This window comes from Astatotilapia calliptera, chromosome 19 (assembly GCF_964374335.1).
Source record: "Astatotilapia calliptera chromosome 19, fAstCal68.1, whole genome shotgun sequence".
In the NCBI taxonomy this organism is placed as follows: Eukaryota; Metazoa; Chordata; class Actinopteri; order Cichliformes; family Cichlidae; genus Astatotilapia; species Astatotilapia calliptera.
Genome location: NC_137440.1, coordinates 30218890 through 30236714, shown reverse-complemented (window position 1 = coordinate 30236714; position 17825 = coordinate 30218890). Strand labels below are relative to the sequence as shown.

Below are 17825 nucleotides of genomic sequence, written 5' to 3'. Positions count from 1 at the left end.
CTTCTGTGTTTTTTGGCATTCAGCAGGTTTACTTCACAAATACTGTGTAAAGCAATGTCTTTTAAATTTCTTCTCTCACAGTTCTGCGAAGAGTCAAAGTGACATTTTTGGACAGTGTTTTTAGAGTCGAACACATTCCAGAAAATTCTAAAACTGGAATCGCTCTTGAGATTCGAATCAAAAAGTAAGTTTTTGACAGTCAGTGGCACCTCAGTTTCCACAATAAGATAATATACTTCAAATTGGTGTATATATGGTCAAAGATTTGAACACATTGAGCATGGGGAGGTACTGGTGCTGATGTTTAGTGAGAAGTTTGTATTTTAATACTTGATCTCCCCTGACAAATACCGTCTCTCTTCAGGATTGTGTACTGCGATGAAACAGGTGAGGAGAGTTCAAGTGTCAATGTGCATCAGCCAACCACGTTTGCACATAAAAACGTGCAGATGGAGGGAATTACTGTATTCTGGGACGAGTTCTCTGATGCGTCTCGCGCTGCTTGTAAATCGTCACCTACTCCATCGGTTAGTGTAGCAACTTTCACATTGTAAGACTTGTATATATGCATGTGGCCTTTTTAATCAAGTCTTTCTGTATTTTGCAGGAAACTGAGCCAAAACTCTCACCTAGCTGGAATCCAAAAATAATATGCGAGCCGCATCCCCAGTTCACAGAGCCTGTATCCTCTTCAGCGCCTTTTGAACCTGTGCAGGTTGGCAGCCTCTGTGGCAAAATTGAGTTGTCCCTCACTCTCAAAAATAACCTAGCGATGCCTGGTGCAAAGGTAAATTATCTATTTTTGAATCACAAAGATTTACGAGGAAAACAATTTCCCACGTTGTTTATCCAGTATCAGACTTTTGGGGTAATATCCACAAAATTTTGCCAACTTTTCTTCTCAGCTGGATGTTGTTGGACAGATCGATACACTGATTATTCTGCTTTCCCCACGGCAAGTTCACCTTCTTTTGGACTTATTTGGAGCCTTCTCTGGTGGAGGTGAGAACCACTCTCTTTCGAGAACTTTGGGACCAGATGGGGTCTTACGGGGTTATTTAGAAATTGTGAATGTAAGTGTATTTCTAACTCTTCATTTAAGGTGCACAGGAATGGACTAAGGATAGGAAAAATCGCCCAATACAGCAGGAGGATGAGTATCGCCTCCATATGGAACTGAACCGGTGCCTAAAGAAGGATACTGCCGTCCCAGGAGCAGATCCTGACCTCTTTGAAAGCCAAACAACCAGAACTGTGTCGAGTCGAGGTTGAGTTGAAGCACCATCCTGTAATGTCTACATTTTCTTTGATTTTGGTGATTGATTAGCTCTTCTGATGAATATTTTTTTGTTTTTGTTTTTATCTTTTTTGTTTTGCTAATGTAGACGACGTGTTTTTCTCCATGGCTGACATGGACATGTCTCATAGCTTGTCATCCCTGCCTCCTCTGGGTGAACCACCCACTGTTGATTTGGACTTGTCACTCACCAGTAACTACTCTGCCTCACCAGGAGAATCTCCCTCTGGAAATGCAACAGTAAGCCTTCATTTGTGTGATCATGCTTACAGAAACGTTCAATATGGTTTAAATCAGGTGAGATTAAGGACTCTGAATGGTCTGGAAACTCAGTAGTTAGTGATCTCATACAGGAAAAATGAGTTATACAAATAAATATTTTGAATAGTAGTGTTTCATTTTCATCTGCGTTTTGTAGGCTCTGTGGGACGAATATATGGACGTACCACGACAAAGAGAGAAGCAGACTTGTGAAACTCCCCTCCAGTCACGGGATTCGCACCTGCCTCAGAAACTGTTGAGGCAAACTTGTAAGCACTACAGTAAATTAATAGATACATAAACATATATTATGCACTCACCCTCAGTTTATCCAGTGTGTGAAACAAACAGTTTCAGCAGTTGTTGAACAGGTTATGTTCAATCAAAAGACTTATGCTGAAATATTCCCAAGATCAGTTCCCCCTTTGTGTTCATGTACATGGTTGTAGCTGGACATTATTTGCTGTTTGTGTTTCAGCCCATTCGTCCAAAACCCACAGTGATGAGTCAAGGCCAGAGTTAGTGCTGAGGTTGACACTGGGCAGTTTGGCTGTCTCAGTCCTCCACATTGACCCGCTGCCGCCACCACATGCTGCTCCCAGTCCTCTTGGCCCCATGGCTGCACACTTCTTCAGCATGGTGGGCCCAGGACAGCTTGAGCCAGCCGCTTTCCTTCAGTCTCGGGTGGTGTTTAATCAGGCTTGTCCTCATGACCACCTCAGGTGCACTTCTAATTTTAACAAATTCCTGTATTCTGAAGGAATGAGCATGTGAATGAATCAGATCACCTGAATCACCTGGGCTTATGTTTGCAGGTTTGTAGGCCAGGGTCTGAAGTTAAACTATGATCACTGGCAGGGATCCAACTTAAGGACTTTTAGCACTGACATTACCCTGAACCAGATGGAGTTTCTAGAGTGTCTGTTCACCTCTGAGGCTGTTATTGGTGGCTCGCAAAAAGGAGTTCAATATACTGAGGTGAGACCTTCAAGCCTAAGCTTCGTACATCTCTCACTGCATAACGCTTTGGATGTTTGAACACTGCGTATATGTATTTATACAGAACACTTGAAAGGTGCAGCTGTCTTGACATTAGTGTTTCACTTTAGTTTTTCTCTCACACCTCAGCTGCTGACATTTGACACCAAAGCCAGTGCTGATGCGCCGCTTACCACCTGCCTTCACCTGCTTTACAAACAGGCTGAGCGCAGAGGTCCTCAGGTAACTGCATCCGTTAGCTCAATATGAAACCACAACACTCTAACAATCAAATGCCGTTCCTCCACAATGAGTGTCTGGCCTCTACTTCTAACCCTTTGCCTCGCTGTGCAGGGCGGCCAGGTGCGTCTCAGCACCATTCCCAGGAAAGCTGAGATCCAGGTGGAGCTGGGTCCTGTGCACTCTGAGCTGGACATCAGTATTGTAGACCGCCTAAACTCACTACTGCAGCCTCAGAAACTAGCAACCACAGAGGCGATGGCCTCCCACATGTATACATCTTACAATAAACCTGTCAGCTTGGTAAGTGTGGTCCATCATGTAAGCCTATGCTTTTTGTGTATATGTTCTGACATTGAGGTTTTAGTGTAGGCACAAACTGCTTTTCTCCTACAAAAAACAAACAAACAGTAAGTCGGTACATAGAAAATTCACATTTCTTTGTACTTGGCATATATGAAAGTCATCTAATCTACATCTTTGGCTTTCTTCATAAATTTCACAGCACAAGGCTTTTACAGAGGTTTTCCTTGATGACAGCCATACTCCTGCCAACTGTCATGTGTCACTGACAATTAATGCACCAGTGCTGGGCATTGCTGTGCGCTTCCCCATCCCTGATCTGCGTTCAGATCAAGAGAGGGGCCCTTGGTTCAAGAAGTCGCTACAGAAAGAAACGCTGTACTTGGAGCTGGAAGAGCTGGAATTGAAAACCGAATTCATGGGTGGCAATTCACCTGACCAAACCAAAATGGAGCTCACTTTTAAGGAACTCACTGGTGTGTCAAGATTTCAAAAGCTCCTCTGAAGATTTAATTGTCTGTTGACTTGGACTTTAATTGTTTTTACTTTTACCCGTTTGCACAGGGAGGTTCCAGGAAGAGGACGATCAAACAGCTGCCCGGTTCCTCAGAGTGTCACACACGATGGATGGAGACATGACAACATCTGAAAGTGTAAAATTTGATTGGCCAAGGTAAGATCACATAACCAACCAGTATACATATCTCTTTGTTTAGCAGTGTCAGTAATACTACATTTTTCTGGGCAGGGTTGTGCTCAAGATGAACCCAACTGCAGTCCACTCCATCCTTGAGCGTGTGACAGCTGAAGATGAGGGGGCTGAGGACCATTCTCTTGAAGAAGAGGAGGAGGAGGAAGGGGCTGCTCATTCACTGAAGGATGTATGTGACTTTGGGAAGCCAGAGCCATCACCCTTTTCTTCACGTAGGGTTATGTATGAGAATGAAGAGGTAGGTTATGGGTCAACAATGTCCAGTTAACCTATTCTTGACACGACTGTCTCTTTGATTTTAACTGTTCATACTGTAGCATCTCAAATCTGCATTGTAGCCCCTGCACCTGGAAACTACAGTGAATAATTACCAGACAACCTCACACTAAACGGCTGCTTTCTGACGCTTCTGCAGAAAGCTGAACGTTTCTCAGCTCACATCTGTCTTTAAGATTTATATCTCCAGATATTTGTTTGACACACATGTTATCTGGAGGACATTCCTAATCTGATTCAGTTTAATGTAATGTGGAAACTGAAAGCTTGTGACACATGTGTATGCCGGAAAGACTCAATTATATCAGACGAGCTGTAACCAGTGGGAAAACCCATTGTGTATTCATAGATTGTGGAACATTGTATCAGAGTTTCCACAGTCATTAGTCACAGATATATATGTATATATACATACACACACACACTTGCATGTGCTGCTTTTTGATGTTTCCTTGAAAGAATTGCCAGACTTGAGCAACAGGGAATAACGTTCAACAAGGTAGTTTTGGAATAATTCACTAATGTTTAATTTGAACTATCACTATAGGTCTGTATCACTATAGTTGTAAGAAAGATGCTCAAAGTGATGTTTTGCTGCTGTGCATGTTATTGCAATGCTAAATTATGAGTTTTAGATCTGTTGCTTTAAATCTATTCTTATGACACAGCTACAGTAAACGTGTATATCTTGCCTAACTTTCTCTCCGAGTGATCATCTTACATGTAATATGAAATCACAGCATCACCACTCCTTCCCCCACAGCTAAAGTTTTGAATGTTCACTGTTGAAGCTCCAGTAGCGTACCTTCTGTGCTTCTTGCCCCCCTCCCTCATCTTTTACATGCAAATCTTTTGCTGTTTTTCTCCATTCTGTCTCACTGTGTCACTCTCATCACCTTCACCAGTCAAGCACGTATTTCATTACATTTACTTCTAATCCACAAAGTTGCTTCTCCAAAGGCAGTAAGTGATGTAGGCATTAATACACTGAAAAAATACTATTGAAAGATACATTTGATGTCCAGAGTCCTTCATGTGTTTTGTTTTAAATACTTTTCCAGTTTTCTTTGTCAATTGAAAGGTGTTGCTATTTTGTTAATGGCATTGGTCCAAAGCTGGAGCAAAATGTACAGGTTGATTTATTTGCATTGGGAAGCGAGGATATTTGGTAATATATTTACATGTGTGGCAGGTGCATCTTTATGCAAAGGTGTACAATAGCTCTGCTTTGCGTACCTAACCTGCTGACAAAACAGGTGGTGACAGAGTTGTGTTTACATTTACTATTATAATCTTGTAATTCCAGATGGTCATTCCTGGTGATGTCGGTGAGATGACGGTGTTCCAGGAAAAAACGATGAATAACTCCCGGTTCATCCTTGAGTTGTGTTTCCCTAATGTGCAGCTAACACTCCCCAGCAAGGCATTTTATGAAAAACTACACAACAGGTAGGTCACTTGGCTTTCACCCAGAGCAACTTCATTGCCTCTTATTTATTTATCTTTAATTTAACTAATTTATCTACAACACACATCTTTAACAGCCTGTTAACATTGCTTATTACTGGACCTGAGGTTCACCAGCTACTGTCATATCAGGGGAAAACTTTTTCAGCTGCATATTCTTCTCTATGCATTTAATAATTCTTATCCATATTCTAAATATTTTAGGATAAACAATGACCTTCTGCTGTGGGAGCCCACTGCTCCATCACCAGTGGAGACTGTAGAGAACATGCCATATGGAGTTGGACTCTCTGTTGCCAGTCAATTGATCAACACTTACTCCAAGGACAGCTTTAGCCAGTTCCGCTCCACTGGTCCTGAGGGTGCGACAGAACAGTGTTTTCACCTAATTCTTTAGTCACTTATGATGTCATGTTTAAATTACAACTTATCTGCTCATAAATGGGTGTTTTGTTGTCTTTGCAGAGGAGACCAGTGGATCAGAGGAGGAGAACATGCACTATTACTCGCCTGCCGCTGACCTGGGCTTCAGATCTCGAAAGAAGAAGAAGCCCAAAGCCCACAGCAAGAACTCCCAGAGCCTTTTCTCTGTCAATCTTAGTGTCAATCATGGCCTTATGTGTCTTCATGCTAATGCCAAGGTAACCTTCAGTATTTTCCACACGCAGGCTTTACTTTGGCTTGCTGGCCAAATATATTTGACGTCAGTTTTATTTTATCGACAACATCCATCACTGATTTAAAAGTGGACAGTCCCCTCACTCCAGCTTTAAAAGTTCAGTTGCTGCTAACCAGCCAGCTGGGCCCCTCCCATTGTGTCTTTCACTAAAGACAGCATGGACAGGTTGCTGCTGTGGTAGTCCTCAATATCTGCAGCGACTTGACCTGACTTAATCTCCCCTGTGTTGCACTTCTAGTGGTCACCCTTGTTCTGCCTGGGGAAAAAATAAAAAGTGCACCAAAAAAACAATGAAATTTGTGGATAGCTTGTTATGTGGACATTGGAGTTGAGTTTGTTGTTTTTACAGAAGGAGGATAAAACCACACTGAAAAACAAACATGGCGAGTTCTGGCTGGAGGTGAAAAATGCAGTTTTGTTCAGCGTCACTCAGTATGAAGGCTTTAAAGATCAGCACTACATCTGCTTTCACACCAGCAGCATCTGCATGTATCACCAAGGTAAGCTGCTTCCTGTTTGTGTGTAATATCACTATTGTCTTAGTCTTATGATGTTATGAGTGATATGTGGTGATAATGGGACCTAAAAATATATAAAAGTATAGGTAACGGTCTAGAACTGTACTAACTGTACGACTGTATGCGTTTTCACTGATGACTCAATCTGTTATTATCCCCAGGACTCATAGATGGAGGCACTTCCGTCTCAGACATCAAATTGCCATGCAGGACACATCCTCATTGGCTAGAGCCAACCATCTACCAGTCAGAAACATCTTCAGAAAAATTGTCAACGCCTTCGGAGGGTATCGGTTTAGAAGCTCGCAGCATGGTTTCTGTCGCTGTCAAAATCTCATCACAGAATGCAGAACGCAACATCAAGGTCAGATACTCAAAACAGTTAGAGGACTGTGTGTGTATTTCACAGATTTGTTGTGAACCACTTCAGCAAGTCCACTACAGACTCAAGTGTCACATTCTGTACATAAAGTACTTATGTTTGAGTTATTTTTAAAGGCTGGCAGGCTTTATTCTGCACTCATATTGTCCATGAGTTTTGGATCTACTTCCCAGTCAAAATTGAGAAATCGCCATGTTTCATTATTGGTGGTTATTACATTTTTAAACCCTTACTGTGGAAGAGAAATGTTGTTTTGTTATGTGTTGCTTATTAAATAAGTCCACTTATGTGGCTGTGTGTATACAGTGGCTTGCAAAAGTATTGGGCCCCCTTGAACTTTTCCACATTTTGTCACATTACAGCCACAAGACCAACACAAAGTGGTGCACATGTGAAAAGTGGAACGAAAATCAGACATGATTCTAAAAAATTTTTACAAATAAATAACTGCAAAGTGGGGTGTGCGTAATTATTCAGCCCCCTTTGGTCTGAGTGCAGTCAGTTGCCCATAGACGTTGCCTGATGAGTGCTAATGACTAAATAGAGTGATTACTGTGTGTAATGTCAGTACAAATACAGCTGCTCTGTGACGGCCTCAGAGGTTGTCTAAGAGAATATTGGGAGCAACAACACCATGAAGTCCAAAGAACACACCAGACAGGTCAGGGATAAAGTTATTGAGAAATACAAAAAGATTTCCCAAGCCCTGAACATCCCACGGAGCACTGTTCAAGCCATCATTCAGAAATGGAAGGAGTATGGCACAACTGTAAACCTGCCAAGACAAGGTCGTCCTCCTAAACTCACAGGCCGAACAAGGAGAGCGCTCATCAGAAATGCAGCCAAGAGGCCCATGGTGACTCTGGACGAGCTGCAGAGATCTACAGCTCAGGTGGGGGAATCTGTCCATAGGACAACTATTAGTCGTGCACTGCACAAAGTTGGCCTTTATGGAAGAGCGGCAAGAAGAAAGCCATTGTTAACAGAAAACCATAAGAAGTCCCGTTTGCAGTTTGCCATAAACCATGTGGGGGACACAGCAAACATGTGGAAGAAGCTGCTCTGGTCAGATGAGACCAAAATGCAAAACGCTGTGTGTGGCGGAAAATTAACACTGCACATGACTCTGAACACACCATCCCCACTGTCAGATATGGTGGTGGCAGCATCATGCTCTGGGGGGGCTTCTCTTCAGCAGGGACAGGGAAGCTGGTCAGAGTTGATGGGAAGATGGATGGAGCCAAATACAGGGCAGTCTTGGAAGAAAACTTCTTGGAGTCTGCAAAAGACTTGAGACTGGGGCGGAGGTTCACCTTCCAGCAGGACAACGACCCTGAACATAAAGCCAGGAAACAATGGGACGGTTTAAAACAAAACATATCCATGTGTTAGACTGGCCCAGTCAAAGTCCAGATCTAAATCCAATCAAGAATCTGTGGCAAGATCTGAAAACTGCTGTTCACAAACGCTGTGCATCTAATCTGACTGAGCTGGAGCTGTTTTGCAAAGAAGAATGGGCAAAGATTTCAGTGTCTAGATGTGCAAAGCTGGTAGAGACAAACCCTAAAAGACTGGCAGCTGGAACTGCAGCAAAAGGTGGTTCTACAAAGTGTTGACTCAGGGGGCTGAATAATTACGCACACCCCACTCTGCAGTTATTTATTTGTAAAACATGTTTGGGATCATGTGTGATTTTCATTCCACTTCTCACGTGTGCACCACTTTGTGTTGGTCTTTCAAATCAAATCACTTTTATTGTCACATCACATGTGCAGGTACATTGGTACAGCACATCCATCCATCCATCCATCTTCATCCGCTTATCCGAGGTCGGGTCGCGGGGGTAGCAGCCTAAGCAAAGAGGTCCAGACCTCCCTCTCCCCAGCCACCTCCTCCAGCTTGTCCGGGGGAATACCAAGGCGTTCCCAGGCCAGCCGAGAGATATAATCTCTCCAGCGTGTCCTGGGTCTGCCCCGGGGCCTCCTCCCGGTGGGACATGCCTGGAACACCTCGCCCAGGAGGCGCCCAGGGGGCATCCTTGCCAGATGCCCAAACCACCTCAGCTGGCTCCTTTCGATGTGGAGCAGCAGCTGCTCTACTCTAAGCCCCTCCCGGATGGCCGAACTTCTCACCCTATCTCTAAGGGAGAGGCCAGCCACCCTTCGGAGGAAGCTCATTTCCGCCGCTTGTATCCGCGATCTCGTTCTTTCGGTCACTACCCACAGCTCGTGGCCATAGGTGAGGGTAGGGACGTAGATCGACCGGTAAATTGAGAGCTTCGCTTTTACACTCAGCTCCCTCTTCACCACGACTGACCGGTGCAGCGTCCGCATTACTGCAGCCGCAGCCCCAATCCGTCTGTCGATCTCCAGCTCCCTTCTCCCATCACTCGCGAACAAGACCCCGAGATACTTGAACTCCTCCACTTGGGGCAGGAACTCATCCCCGACCCGGAGTGGGCACTCCACCCTTTTCCGGCTGAGAACCATGGCCTCAGATTTGGAGGTGCTGATCCTCATTCCCGCTGCGTTACACTCGGCTGCGAACCGCTCCAGTGCGAGCTGGAGGCCCTCACCCGATGAAGCCAACAGAACCACATCATCCGCAAAAATCAGAGATGAGATTCTGAGGCCACCAAAGCGAAAGCCCTCCGCCACTTGGCTGCGCCTAGAAATCCTGTCCATAAAAATTATGAACAGAACCGGAGACAAAGGGCAGCCTTGGCGGAGCCCATCACCCACCGGGAACGAGTCCGACTTATTGCCGGCAATGCGAACCAAGCTCTTGCAACGGTTGTATAGGGATTGAATGGCCCGTAGCAATGGGCCAGACACCCCATACTCGCGCAACACCTCCCACAGGACGCCCCGAGGGACACGGTCGAATGCCTTCTCCAGGTCCACAAAACACATGTAGACTGGTTGGGCAAACTCCCATGCACCCTCAAGTATCCTCGAGAGGACAAAGAGCTGGTCCAGTGTTCCGCGACCAGGACGAAAACCGCATTGTTCCTCCTGTATCCGAGGTTCGACTAGCGGACGAACCCTCCTCTCCAGCACCCTGGCATAGACTTTCCCGGGGAGGCTGAGGAGTGTGATCCCCCTGTAGTTGGAACACACCCTCCGGTCCCCCTTCTTGAAGATGGGGACCACCACCCCGGTCTGCCAGTCCACAGGTACTGCCCCTGATCTCCACGCAACATTGCAGAGACGTGTCAACCAAGACAGCCCTACAACGTCCAGAGCCTTCAGGAACTCGGGGCGGACCTCATCGACACCAGGGGCTCTGCCACCAAGGAGTTGTTTAACTGCCTCAGTGACCTCGCCCCCGGAAATCGGTGGGTCACACCCCTCATCCCCAGACTCTGCTTCCTCCCCGGAAGACGTGTCAGTGGGATTAAGGAGGTCCTCGAAGTATTCCTTCCACCGCCCGACAATTTTCTCAGTCGACGTCAACAGCGCTCCGCCAGCACTATACACAGTGCAGGTAGAGCACCGCTTTCCCCTCCTGAGACGCCTGACGGTTTGCCAGAATCTCTTCGAGGCAGTCCGAAAGTCTTTTTCCATGGCCTCTCCGAACTCCTCCCACACCCGAGTTTTTGCTTCAGCCACTGCCCGAGCCGCATTCCGCTTGGCCTGTCGAAGCTGCTGGTACAGCACATGTGAGTGAAATTCTTGTGTGCGAGCTTCACAAGCAACAGAGTTGTGCAAAATACAATAATGTAAACAAGCAAAATACAAGAATGGCTACATCTGAAACTAATAAATATATGTACAATATATAATAGTATATGCATTTCTGGATGTGTATACTAAATACTTTTCTACGTGTGTGTGTGTGTGTGTGTGTGTGTGTGTGTGTGTGTACACATATTTTACAAATTAAGTAGAGTAAACAATAAATAAAATATATAAAAATATACAAATACGTTTTCACGTGGAATTCCAATAACATTGATTCATGTTTGTGGCTGTAATGTGACAAAATGTGGAAAAGTTCATGGGGGCCCAATACTTTTGCAAGCCACTGTATGTTTGTATGCAAATTAAAAAAATTCCACGTAATTTAAGAAGTAATGTGCTCGCTGTGATGTCCTCCTTTTTTTTTTTTCCCTCCTTTCTAATTTTCCGTCATGCAGGAGTTTCTGGTTGCTGTTGGGGTGAGAGGTGCTACACTCCAGCACAGAGTGGTCCCTCCTAGCTTGGGCTGGTATGACCAGGTAAAACAAACTGCCTTAGGCTGCTGTCATATAAGCTTTATTTGACCTTCATATGATGTGTTTACAAAGCACAGAAGAAATGTGCAATAACATCAGGTATTCATAATCTTACTGATGATTTGTCTACAACAGATTGTTGACTTTCTGAATGTTTCTGATGAACCCGTGTTGGGTTACGCTCCTCCTACGTCTGTCACCACACTACATTTGCACCTATGGAGCTGCTCTCTGGACTACAGGTGAAGTAGAACAAAACACTAAATGGTGGCTGGTTTTATTATCAGAGTGTGTTCTTATGTGACGCTTGATTTTGTTTTGTTTTTTGCAGACCCCTGTACTTGCCACTCAGATCGTTGCTGGTTGTGGAAACATTCAGCATCTCCAGTAGCGTCTCTCTAGACAACTCCTCATCAACACTTAGGTGTGAAAAAGCAACTGGATTTCTTCTGAAATACAAAAATGTGTGGAGGTTACATTATTTAGTAAAATATGTTGTTTCCAGGATCATTTTGGACGAAGCTGCTCTGTTCCTCTCAGATAAAAGTAATGCTGTCTCTGTAAATCTAGCTCGTGGTAAGTTGACTTCAGAAACTGTGTTGAATGCGACTTTACATGAAGCTTTGACAAATTTTGACTTTTTCTTTTTGTCACAGATTATGTCCAAGTGGTAGACATGGGAACCTTAGAGCTGAGGATAACAGCAGTCAAACCTGGAGTAGATGGAAAATTGGTAAGTGTTAATTATTCATATTCCCATTTTTAAAAAACAGACAAAACAGGCTTGTACAAACACTTATTTTCGCTGTCTCTTGGGTGATAGTCGGAGCCCAGATTCGAGCTGCGCTGCTCCAGTGATGTGATCCATATCAGAACCTGTTCGGACTCCTGTGCTGCCCTCATGAACCTCATACAGTATGTAGCCAGCTATGGAGACTTGCTGCCCCCAGCTGAACCAGAGACCAAGCACAGCAGCACTGCACAAAAAAGCAAGGTCAGCAGTGTCACTCAGTTAAAGCATAATTGTCAAACTTTACCATATGCACAAGTTTATTCTGAGTGTATTTTTGGACAGATGGAGGCTTCTAGCCGACCACCATCTCAGACTTCGCTCCTCGCTGAGACTGAGCAGCAGATGTTACAGGATCTCATGAGTGACGCTATGGAAGAGACTGATGGGCAGCCTGTACCAGGGCCGCAGCAGAACGGTAAATACTTCGCTCAGTGAGGTAAAAAAGTGTTTCACCCATGAGGAGTCTTTACTTTATGAATTTCACACCACTGCAGGCACACCTGAGGAGCAGATTCAAGACCAAGAACCACCTCGCTCAGACCTGTTCCTGTTCCCAGATGAAAGTGGGAATTGCCAAGATTTAAGCCCCCCGTACCCCATGCTTCCTTCTCCTCTCATCACACCAGCCCCTAATCTGGCCCAAGAGACTGACGACTTTTGTATATTGGAAACTCCGAGCTCCAGAGGAGAGGTTGGGACATACTCATTCTTCAAGTTAAGGCTACATATTTTTGTGTAGCCTTAACTTGAAGAGGCTACATAGCATAGTGATCGACTGTTTTTGCAAAACCTGTTTATGCCTGACTGTAAGAAAAATGTGTGTTCAGGATCGAGATCAGGAGCCGGTGGTGAAGCAGCTATCCTCGGAGCCAGTAGAAGTCAAAGACGATCACTTCAGTCAGCCTCTGGATGGAAGTGATTCCAGCCGTGGAGCCAACTTTCCCATCCCAGAGGTTCGCTACCTCATTAAGGAGATCTCTGTCATCTGGCATCTTTATGGTGGAAAAGACTTTGGGAGTGTGAGCTCCATAGTTTCTCCTGCTAGAAGCCGGGGGTGAGTCATAAACTGGGTTCTCTTTACATTTGTTAAAAGGAAGACATATTTACTTAACTCTGGTCTTTACTCTGTCTTGCAGATGTACACCTCATAGCTCCCCATCTCAAACTCCAGTGAGACAAGCGAAGGCTTCAGGGCGGGTTGGTGGTGGAAAGGGAAGGAATCCTGATGTCCTGATGGAGATTCAACTCAGCAAGGTAAAGTTATGCTGTGCAGAAATACATGTTCATTATTTTGTGAAATGCCATTTGGGGTTTCTTCAGCTTTTCTTTTACTGCTTCTTCAGGTGAGATTCCAGCACGAGGTGTACCCCCAGATCTCAGCGGTGTCGCGTCCAGCAGTGGACCAGCCAGTGTCCCGGCAGGTGTTCTCTGTGCAGGACTTGGAGATTCGAGACAGACTAGCTGCCTCCCAGATGAACAAGTTTCTCTACTTGTACTCTAGCAAGGAAATGCCCCGAAAAGCCCATTCTAACATGGTGAGGAAAGCACCATACTTGTGGTAATCGTGGTAAGTTTTGTCCTGTCGTAACCATGTGTGTGCGCTTTTTGTCTTAGTTGACAGTCAAGGCGATGCACATGTGTCCTGAGTCAGGCCAGGCTCCCCCAGAGTGCTGTTTACGGGTCACTCTAATGCCTCTTCGCCTCAATATTGATCAGGTGAGAGCTGGGTACAAATTATTTCTCTAACCCTGGCAAACAATGAGCATTATCTTTTAAGTGATAGCTTCTTCTTTATTTGAAGGATGCACTGCTCTTCTTGAGAGACTTCTTTACAAGTCTTGCTGCTGAAGTTGAGTTTTTCTCACCACCTATTCACGAAGGTAAGATTGCCACAAAACTGTATAATTATCATGAATCCTACTTTTATCTCATGCATCTTTAACGTTTTGTCTGTTTTAGCGGTTTGTGTTACCACAAAGAAAGTGGCTGCCCCAGAGATCTCTTGCAGCTTCTCCAAGCACGCTGGTGGGAGCCAGGATCCAGCCCCAATCATCTCGGTGCCTGCACAGAGACGACTGAGCCAAAACGGTTTCTCTACATCCGGCAGGGAAGACGCAAATGACAGTGAAGCCTCTGCTTCTCCCTTCACAGACCAACCCATCTTCTTTAGGTTAGAGGTTATTTTTATTGACCACTAAGCCGTTTAACTTTCCAAACTGCTTGTTTGTGTTCAGAAACCCCTTGTCATCTTAACAGGGAGTTTCGATTTACTTCTGAGGTTCCCATTCGCCTGGACTACCATGGGAAACACGTGTCTATGGACCAGGTAACTGTCTAAGAGAGGACTTGATTAACTCCACGTTATGTTATGAGTGCTTCATGAATGATTTTTATGAGTACCTCGTTCCAGGGAACATTTGCAGGGATCATTTTCGGGCTGACACAGCTGAATTGTTCAGAGCTCAAACTGAGGCAGTTGTGCTACAGGCAGGGGTAAGTATACCGCTAAATGTATCTCATGAGACAATAAATTAGCAAAAACATAATTCGCACACAGTGATCCGTATTAAAGTAATACTTGTTTGTGTTTCAGATTATTAGGTGTGGATAAGCTCTTTTCCTATGCAATAAATGAGTGGTTAAATGACATAAAGACAAACCAGCTTCAAGGACTGCTGAGTGGTGTGGCACCTATTCATACTCTGGTAAAACTGGGTAAGTGTAACAGTTCAAGGGATAATCTCAGATGGTTTACTGTATTTGTTAAGAACAGGGCTGTTGCTGTACCTTGTTCTTGTTGGCCAGTTGGGATGTGCTACATGATTAAATGTTGCTTCTCTTGTTAATCAAGACATGAAATACTAGTTATTTAATCCAATTATGCAAATGTTTGTTAATGTACAGTGCACATCAACTGTCAGTTATACCTCAGCAACATTACACACTCTTTCCCGTGAGTGGATATAAACAAGCACAGTGAAAAGGAACACAAGTGACAGCTCTGTGAACAAGTGTAGATTTGCAGTGTTCTTATCTAGACAATAAACAGTTATTAGCAGGCCTTGTAAGATCACACTGATGAATAAGCTGAGCAGTGTGTAACCATAATCTGCTCAGGTCTATAAACATTAACATGTAAGCTAAGCAGTGCTCGTGTTAGCTACTTGCAGCAGAATAAACTGATGTGTATCAGTTGTATTGCAGATGCCAGCAATAAATGAAATTTAAGAATGCACAGGTCCAAATTTTTGTAGTTCTGATCTGACACCTTGGATATCAATAATGGTTCAAACTGCTGGAAATGCGCGAATGAAAGCTGCTGCTGTAGCTAAAGAGAAGCGTCTCCAAGCTGCTGAAGCTCGGATGTTAACTTCCTATACATTGCCTCACTCTCCCATTAGCAATCGAAGCATTGCTCCTGTTGCGCAATTATTAACACAGTGTAGAACTGAACTGAATGGATTAGCTGTGGACTGTAGCACTGACACCTATAACCTTAGCACATCTTTATTACACTTTATTATTATACTTTGTCTAATATGAAAGAATAAGATTTAAAAAATCACAATTTTTCCCAAATTGTATTTGTACAGACATTGTTTAACTTGTCAGTGAACTGTCTGTTATCTTACGTCCAGACTTGTTAACTAGTCTGATTTTTGTTGTTCTCTCATTTTAATTGACTTGTAAAGGAGTTGCCTGGTGCTTGGCCCAACAACTTTCTAATTTCTGAAAAGTTCCTTGAGTCAACATTTCCTTGTTTGACCAAATTTTCTTTATTGTTGCTGACATTTCAGAATCAGCCTTAATCACTTTCTTTTTCTTTAATAAAAAACAATCTGGAACAGAAACTGCTGTGAAAGTCATTTCCAATATGAGAGCTGAGGTCCAGCTTTTGACTTTCAGTTGCTTTACTCCTCTGTCAATGTTGTTTTTTTTTTTTCTTTCATATTCAGTTCACGGACTCAGGGATTTGGTCTGGCTCCCGATTGAACAGTACAGGAAGGATGGCCGGATAGTCCGTGGATTTCAGCGCGGCACGGCTTCCTTTGGAACCTCTACAGCTATGGCTGCCCTGGAGCTCACAAACAGGATGGTGCGGACTATTCAGGTAAACTGGTCCACTGCTGCTAATAAAATATTTGCATGCATTTCCTTCTGTAAAGCACGTAGAAAAATCTATTAATTGTTGTCTTTTATAATTTTTTTTTCTGTTTTTAGGCAGCCGCTGAGACAGCGTATGACATGGTGTCTCCAGTGCCTGATGAGAGGGACACAAAGAGGGTAAAACGGATCTCCCATTATGGACTGGCTCATCAGCCTGTCGACCTCAGAGAAGGTGTAGCCAAAGCCTACACTGTGGTGAAAGAGGTAAAAAAAACAAATAGGAAAACCTTCAGTTCTGTGAAAGAAAAGATGTTTTAAGGACTGCAAAATGTTCCCACAGGGGATCACAGACACTGCACTAACCATCTACGACACAGCCACCCGGGAGCACGAGCAGCGAGGTATGACTGGGGCAGTCGGTGGAGTTCTCCGCCAGCTTCCACCTGCAGTAGTCAAGCCACTCATTATGGCCACTGAGGCGACTTCAAATGTCTTGGGTGGGATGAGAAACCAGATTCACCCCGATGCACGTCAGGAGGAGTCGCAAAAATGGAGGCAGGGCGACGAGTAAGTGTCATTGCCTTATGGAAAACTGAAACAATGACTGTGCAGCAGCTACAGCTTAATAGGTGTGCTTTTGAAGAAGGCAAAAGGTGGACAGTGAGTGCCGGTGTAAATAAAATGGTGTTCATCCTGTGGCAGTTTGAGCTACTGTGATTTTTAGCTTGTGTCAGCTTATCACATGCCTCACAGTGCCTTCATGGTCATCAACATTGTTCAACTGTATGCTTGTAATCAAATGGATGAAGAAGGGTGAGTTTGAGCAGCACTTATAATGTTATTGTGTATGATGCTATGTTGTAGGGTAGACCATACAAATGTAAAATGTAAAGGCTTAAGAATGAAGGAATAGGTCTTCATTTTCAAACAGCTGTTTACAGATTGTGTGGTTGCGTTCTCTTATCCTACTTTGTGTCAGCAAACACTAATATTCTAGGTGTAATGACCCTTAATTTATATAAGATGTACTGTATGTGGGCCTTGTTATTTACTGTAAATATTCCTAATGAGCAGCATTTCGTGCAAATATGAGAGAACAAATGTAAAAACTGAATGTGTTGCATCTTTGTAAAGCTCTGTAATCTGCACTTTTAACTGAGTCGAAGCGTAACAAGTGAGAGATGGGACGATTATCCAGACTTGTTCTAAGGTTTCACAATTTTAGTGTTGCATAATTTTCACAAAAGCTGCTGTTTAAAAAAAGGAAGCTGCGGTTTAAATTTAAAAACTGCTTTATTCTTGCAGTCTCGTGTATCACATTTTTGAATTGTTGATAAAGTGAATTACTCAAGATCCATAATTAAAGTCTTAATGTACTGATAATCTCATTTGTTTAGTTTTTTTAATTATTATTAAGCTATATGTTTATATATTGATGTCTGATGTGATCAATTGTGTTGCTAAGTCTTGATTTTTATTTTTTTTTCTTCCTTTTTTGGTTATGTGGTAAGAGTATTATTTCTTGTAAATATATGTACAGGTGACTCATGAATTTGTATTAAAAGCATGATGGAGAAATAAAAACGGTGAAGTTAA

The 17825-nt window shown here is 43.7% G+C and overlaps 1 protein-coding gene across 2 annotated transcripts in view; it reads left to right on the top strand.

The window, feature by feature from the left end:
- The window catches only part of atg2b (autophagy related 2B), a 19570-nt gene extending 1745 nt beyond the window's left edge, over nucleotides 1-17825 (top strand). For both annotated transcript variants that reach the window (XM_026151594.2, XM_080293490.1), the window contains 39 exons: nucleotides 82-184; nucleotides 365-527; nucleotides 608-787; nucleotides 906-1002; nucleotides 1103-1267; nucleotides 1386-1537; nucleotides 1716-1827; nucleotides 2037-2280; nucleotides 2374-2536; nucleotides 2687-2779; nucleotides 2891-3079; nucleotides 3282-3555; nucleotides 3644-3752; nucleotides 3828-4029; nucleotides 5374-5516; nucleotides 5739-5896; nucleotides 6000-6175; nucleotides 6563-6713; nucleotides 6893-7095; nucleotides 11252-11332; nucleotides 11465-11571; nucleotides 11661-11753; nucleotides 11835-11905; nucleotides 11986-12062; nucleotides 12153-12323; nucleotides 12405-12537; nucleotides 12617-12813; nucleotides 12950-13176; nucleotides 13259-13376; nucleotides 13466-13657; nucleotides 13737-13838; nucleotides 13924-14002; nucleotides 14082-14292; nucleotides 14379-14448; nucleotides 14533-14615; nucleotides 14716-14837; nucleotides 16079-16233; nucleotides 16344-16493; nucleotides 16570-17825. In XM_026151594.2, coding sequence (XP_026007379.1) covers nucleotides 82-184; nucleotides 365-527; nucleotides 608-787; nucleotides 906-1002; nucleotides 1103-1267; nucleotides 1386-1537; nucleotides 1716-1827; nucleotides 2037-2280; nucleotides 2374-2536; nucleotides 2687-2779; nucleotides 2891-3079; nucleotides 3282-3555; nucleotides 3644-3752; nucleotides 3828-4029; nucleotides 5374-5516; nucleotides 5739-5896; nucleotides 6000-6175; nucleotides 6563-6713; nucleotides 6893-7095; nucleotides 11252-11332; nucleotides 11465-11571; nucleotides 11661-11753; nucleotides 11835-11905; nucleotides 11986-12062; nucleotides 12153-12323; nucleotides 12405-12537; nucleotides 12617-12813; nucleotides 12950-13176; nucleotides 13259-13376; nucleotides 13466-13657; nucleotides 13737-13838; nucleotides 13924-14002; nucleotides 14082-14292; nucleotides 14379-14448; nucleotides 14533-14615; nucleotides 14716-14837; nucleotides 16079-16233; nucleotides 16344-16493; nucleotides 16570-16800 — 5747 coding nt within the window. In that variant the 3' untranslated portion in view covers nucleotides 16801-17825. The remainder of the gene's footprint in view (nucleotides 1-81; nucleotides 185-364; nucleotides 528-607; nucleotides 788-905; nucleotides 1003-1102; nucleotides 1268-1385; nucleotides 1538-1715; nucleotides 1828-2036; nucleotides 2281-2373; nucleotides 2537-2686; nucleotides 2780-2890; nucleotides 3080-3281; nucleotides 3556-3643; nucleotides 3753-3827; nucleotides 4030-5373; nucleotides 5517-5738; nucleotides 5897-5999; nucleotides 6176-6562; nucleotides 6714-6892; nucleotides 7096-11251; nucleotides 11333-11464; nucleotides 11572-11660; nucleotides 11754-11834; nucleotides 11906-11985; nucleotides 12063-12152; nucleotides 12324-12404; nucleotides 12538-12616; nucleotides 12814-12949; nucleotides 13177-13258; nucleotides 13377-13465; nucleotides 13658-13736; nucleotides 13839-13923; nucleotides 14003-14081; nucleotides 14293-14378; nucleotides 14449-14532; nucleotides 14616-14715; nucleotides 14838-16078; nucleotides 16234-16343; nucleotides 16494-16569) is intronic.